At 39.6% G+C, this 4,681-nt stretch overlaps 1 protein-coding gene across 1 annotated transcript; it reads right to left on the bottom strand.

The window, feature by feature from the left end:
• On the bottom strand, positions 467–1,475 carry LOC109356166. The gene is made up of 3 exons (XM_019599501.1): positions 1,323–1,475; positions 1,138–1,221; positions 467–790 (listed from the first exon to the last, which is right to left on the bottom strand). The coding sequence occupies exons 1-3, from the start codon at positions 1,473–1,475 to the stop codon at positions 467–469; spliced, it is 561 nt and encodes a 186-aa protein (XP_019455046.1).

Genomic DNA, 4,681 nt, shown 5'->3' with positions numbered 1-4,681 from the left:
GAGTGTCCTATTTACCATTTCAGTTTGCCCATCCGTCTGGGGTTGGCATGTGGTAGAGAAGAGAAGCTTTGTGCCAAGCTTCCCCCAAAGGGTTCTCCAAACTTGACTTAGGAACTTGGCGTCCCTATCACTTACTATACTTCTAGGTAGGCCATGCAGCATATAAAATAGGCCATTTTTGAGAATCAGTCCACTATAACAAAAATCGAATCTTTGCCAATATGAGTTCGTGTCAAAGCGCCCACAAAGTCCACAGATAGGTCTATCGATGGTGAGTCATAGATGGAAAATGGAATGTAGAGTCCATGAGGCATGGTATTGGAATTAGCTCGTTCACAAGTGATGCACTTCTCACAAAAGCTTTGGACATCACGCCTCATATGAGGCCAATAAAAGTGATCATGCAAAATGTGAAGGGTCTTTTGAGAACCAAAGTGACCCATCTACCCCTTTCATGGGCTTCCCTTCAAACTAACTCCATCACGGAGCCTTTAGGAACACAAAGCCTTTTGTCCTTAAAAAGGAACCCCTCATGCCTAAAGTAGGTCTCATGGGCCGAAATCATGCACTTGATTGGCATAGGGTAAGCAAAATCAGGGTTGTGCTCATACAAACCCTTCACGCATTCGAGACCCATTAGCTTGATCTCTAAAGTAGCAATTAGGTCATGCCTTAAAGATAAGGCATCAACCATTATATTAGCTTTCCCTATCTTGTTTTTAACCACATAGGGAAATTCCTCTAGGAATTCCACCCACTTGGCATGTCTATTGTTGAGCTTGCCTTGCGCCTTTAAATATTTTAGTGACTCATGATCACTATGATTAAAAATTTCCAGGGGAAGGAGGTAATGTTTCCAAGTTTGCAAGGCCCTTACGGATTCATATATCTCTTTATCATAAGTGGAATAGTTAAGGGTAGCTCCCCCCAACTTCTCACTAAAATAGGCAATTGGATGCCTATGTACTCATCTACTGATTTACTTCCTTGAGTTAGCCTCTACAATTTGTTATGCACATCCCTCTGGTAAGAACTAGGGACAAATCTTCTCTTCATCACTCTTTTCATCTATCCCCAAGTGTCTACAATATCATCACCATACCTCCTTCCCTCATTTTGAATCTAGTCCCACCATACCATAGCATATTCCTTAAATTCTAGGGTAGCCACCTTCACCTTTTTCTCCTCAGTATAATGGTGACATTCGAACACTTGCTTCATCTTCAATTCCCACTCAAGATAAGCCTCAAGGTTATTCAATCCCAAAACTGCGGGAACCTTTATTTTTACCCCCTCAAGCCTATCCTCCCTCCTCCTCTCACCACAGCCTCCTCCCTCCTCCTCTCACCATGGCCTCCTCCCTCATGGCCATCCTCCTCACGCCTCCATCTCCTATTTCTCCTCCTCCTAGGTTCTCCATCACTACTAGAATCACCATCGAGCCTCCTATCAACATGAACTTGCATCTGATACATTTGTCTTTGTAAGGTCTTAAATTGGGTGTTCATCATAACATGTAATGGTTATCCTTGGGGAAAGGGGTGGTCTATCACTCTACTCATAATTCTCTCAAGTGTTTAAGTGTTTTCACTCCCTCACTTCTCTCAAAGTGTTTAAGTGTATCACTCCCTCGCTTTTCTCTCCATTTTCTCCTTTGATTCTTAAGTGAGTCAAGTAATCAAGTTATGTATCAAAAATGTGTGACAAGTTCACAAGATTACCAATAGAATTCGTTTGTGGCTCAGCTGGAATATTTGTAGGGTATAGGGTTTGTGTTTGGGTCTGTTTGGGGTAGGTTTTTAGGGCAGTAATTGGTTTTGTTTTTGGCTTGTGGTGTTTGTGGCTTAGGGTTAGGTTTTGAATTCTGCTTGTGTAGGTTTTGGTGAGTAGGTCTCGGTTTGTGGAGTTTTGTTTTGTAGGATAGTTGGTGGATTCAGTTCGGGTAGGTTTCGGGGTTAGTGTTTCATCCTTGATGTGTTTGGTTGGTATTTTGGTGATTTTGGTCGGGGTTGATTGATGTATGTTTGGGTGATTCTATTAGAATTGAGTAGATGAGAAAGATTGCACTTTTTATTTGAACTTTTGGTATTTGAAACTTACGTTGTGGTTTCTTCCCCAAATTCAATGCCTTAGGTCTTATTTTGATAAAGATATTACTTTTTGTGACTTTCAGGCAAAAACTGAGCTCTGATGACCACTTGATGACAACCTCTAGGTGATTTTCCTTAGTTGAAGGATCGTTTCTTTATGAAAGTCCTTCTTTGATTGATACTTGATTGCAAATTGATTTCCTTTGAATTTAAAAGGATTGAATAATATGTATTGCTTTGTATTAGAATGCATCGGTTATGTTTAGATAATTTGGGGTTTTTAGTATAGGTCATGGTTTGAAGAATAACAAGAATTAGGGCCACGGTGTGCTTGGACAGATTGTATGAAGTGATAAGTAAATTGTTAAGAAGATGATAGGGGGATATGAGGTACAATGGAGCCAGAAACAAAGAGATGTTTGATAAGCCTTGTGAAGTTCGCCACAAGAGAATGGAAATATTGATAAGAACGGGTACCTGGGCTCAGCCAAGAAGCTAGGAGAAAACTCACTAACAATGGAAATTCCAAATAAAATTCAACGTACTTTATTAAGGAGTAAACATGGTTCATATATAGTGTTTTAAGTTAGGCTAATCAGCCATAAACAAAAAGTATGAAAAGATAACAATCTAATCCTATCTAATTTCTAATCTAATCTTGACTTGGTCAATTCGGTTAAATTGGTAATTGTTGGCTGAGTTTTGAGTTGAAATTATCTCTTCCTGACCGAAATCTTCTAGTGTTGAATTGAGTGTCATTTGATCTTTGATTAGTGAACTTTAACTTGGAAGATGATGTTGATTTCATCTCCATGGCCGAATGGTTGTTGATTAAGATTTATGGAAATTAATTCTTCAAATTATCTTCAAGCTAGGTCGTGTGCTAATTCCTTGCCATCTTCTTATCTCCTCCTAGATTATAGTTGTGTGAGATTTGTTGAGATGCTTTAGTTCCTTATGTTCTTTTCCTAGTAGTGTGCATTGGTTGATTGATTTATTCCTTGATTCATGCCAAGTTCCATCAACATGCCACTTGCCATATCTCCTTGTTTCCTTGTACTATCTCTAATGCATAGTTGTGCTCCCCTAAAAAAACATAAACAATAATAAAAATGAATGCATCTAATTAAGCAAACTGATCATAATAAATTAATTCCTAGACTAATGTGGGTTAAGACAACTTCCCACTTACTTCTGGGTTTAAGACAACTTCCCACTTATTTAGTTTTAATAACTAATGAGGTCAAGGTGGTTCCTTCATCAAGTCGTGGGCTCCCTCAAGTTCTTCAACTTGGCTTATGCAATTTAAAGCCTTCTCATCTTGCTCTGTCCCATTTTCACTTATCTCCATGATGCTAATTATGAGTTGCCAAAGTGCTTCTGGGGCTTTCTTAGCCTTGGCTCTAGTCATAGGTCCTCCCAAGCCATGTAAAGGTTCCTCAATGATGTTGGATCCCACTGGGTTTACATCAGTAAAAAATTGTGTGTTTCATGTGTTATGGTGTATCTTCAAGTTGGATGTCTCAATGCCTTTAAATAGGATTCAAATCATCCATGATAACCGTCCACGCAGACGAATCTCGATTAGAATGAAACTTATTCACTTTGGATGAAAGCTACTATTTGAATTTGAAAATTTGGTTTCAACAGCAATGTATAATCAATTGTCACGAAGTGGTAATCGATTACCCAAATGTTCTATCCAAGGTGGTAATCGATTAATACATTGAATTAATGGGTTACATCAGTCAATTTTGATTTCTATCTATTTTCTTAGTCAGGTAACTGATAAGTTCCAAAAATGCCTACATTTCATACACTTTTTATGGCACTTATCCTTGGTAAAATTGAGAAAACCAACTTAATTCAACTCTATTTGGATAAAATATCACAATCTTGTATATATGCTTTGTGTATTTCCTTTTTATTATATTTTGTATGATTTAGGTGGAAAAGAGAAGAATTATTCAAACACAAACAAAGTGCTTAAAATAGGCCAAAATGATCCACAAATGACATGCTTAAGCTTGACTTGGCAAGCTATGTGCTTAGCCTTATACATGACTCAACAAGACTTGGCCTATGTAGAAATATATGGAGTCAACTTGAAGCTGCTCACTAAGCACCTTAGCTTGGACCAAGCCCACGCCTAGCTGACCTGAACACCAACTTAGCACAGCCAGACCCAACCTGGCACGGTCAGAACACAAGTGTGGTACAAGCCAACCTGCTCAAGTAGACAGCTTAGCAGAACACCTGGACTGCTCAGCTTGGAAACACACACCTGGCCAGATTAGCAAGCACCAGGCCACATCACCATCAGCACAGTCAATGCTGCTCAAGTAGGCAGCTTAGCGTTGCCACATAAGGAGCTTGGCGGTGTGCAACCAACAACTTGGTCAAGTTGACTTAGCCACCAAGCAACCGTGATATCATGCCTGACCTCACTCAAAGTAGCCACCATAGGCTTTTTAGAGGTAGCTCACAATAGCTGGGCCAGTAGCTCACAACTAGCATGGTTGAGTCAGCCCCAAGCAGGTGACTAAGTTGCTTGGCCAAGTGACCAAACCCATGCTCAAGGGTTTGGTTAA

This window comes from Lupinus angustifolius, chromosome LG09 (assembly GCF_001865875.1).
Source record: "Lupinus angustifolius cultivar Tanjil chromosome LG09, LupAngTanjil_v1.0, whole genome shotgun sequence".
NCBI classification, from domain to species: Eukaryota; Viridiplantae; Streptophyta; class Magnoliopsida; order Fabales; family Fabaceae; genus Lupinus; species Lupinus angustifolius.
This window is presented reverse-complemented; position numbering and strand designations above follow the sequence as displayed.

Bases quoted from the DNA above. Each gene is read 5' to 3' on its own strand.
- LOC109356166 (XM_019599501.1), bottom strand. From the start codon at position 1,475: ATGTATCAGATGCAAGTTCATGTTGATAGGAGGCTCGATGGTGATTCT. The intron at 1,222-1,322 runs GTGAGAGGAGGA...TGGGAATTGAAG, and splicing joins GGAGGAGGGAGGAGGCTGTG to ATGAAGCAAGTGTTCGAATG. The intron at 791-1,137 runs GTATGGTGGGAC...AAATATTTAAAG, and splicing joins AATTTAAGGAATATGCTATG to GCGCAAGGCAAGCTCAACAA.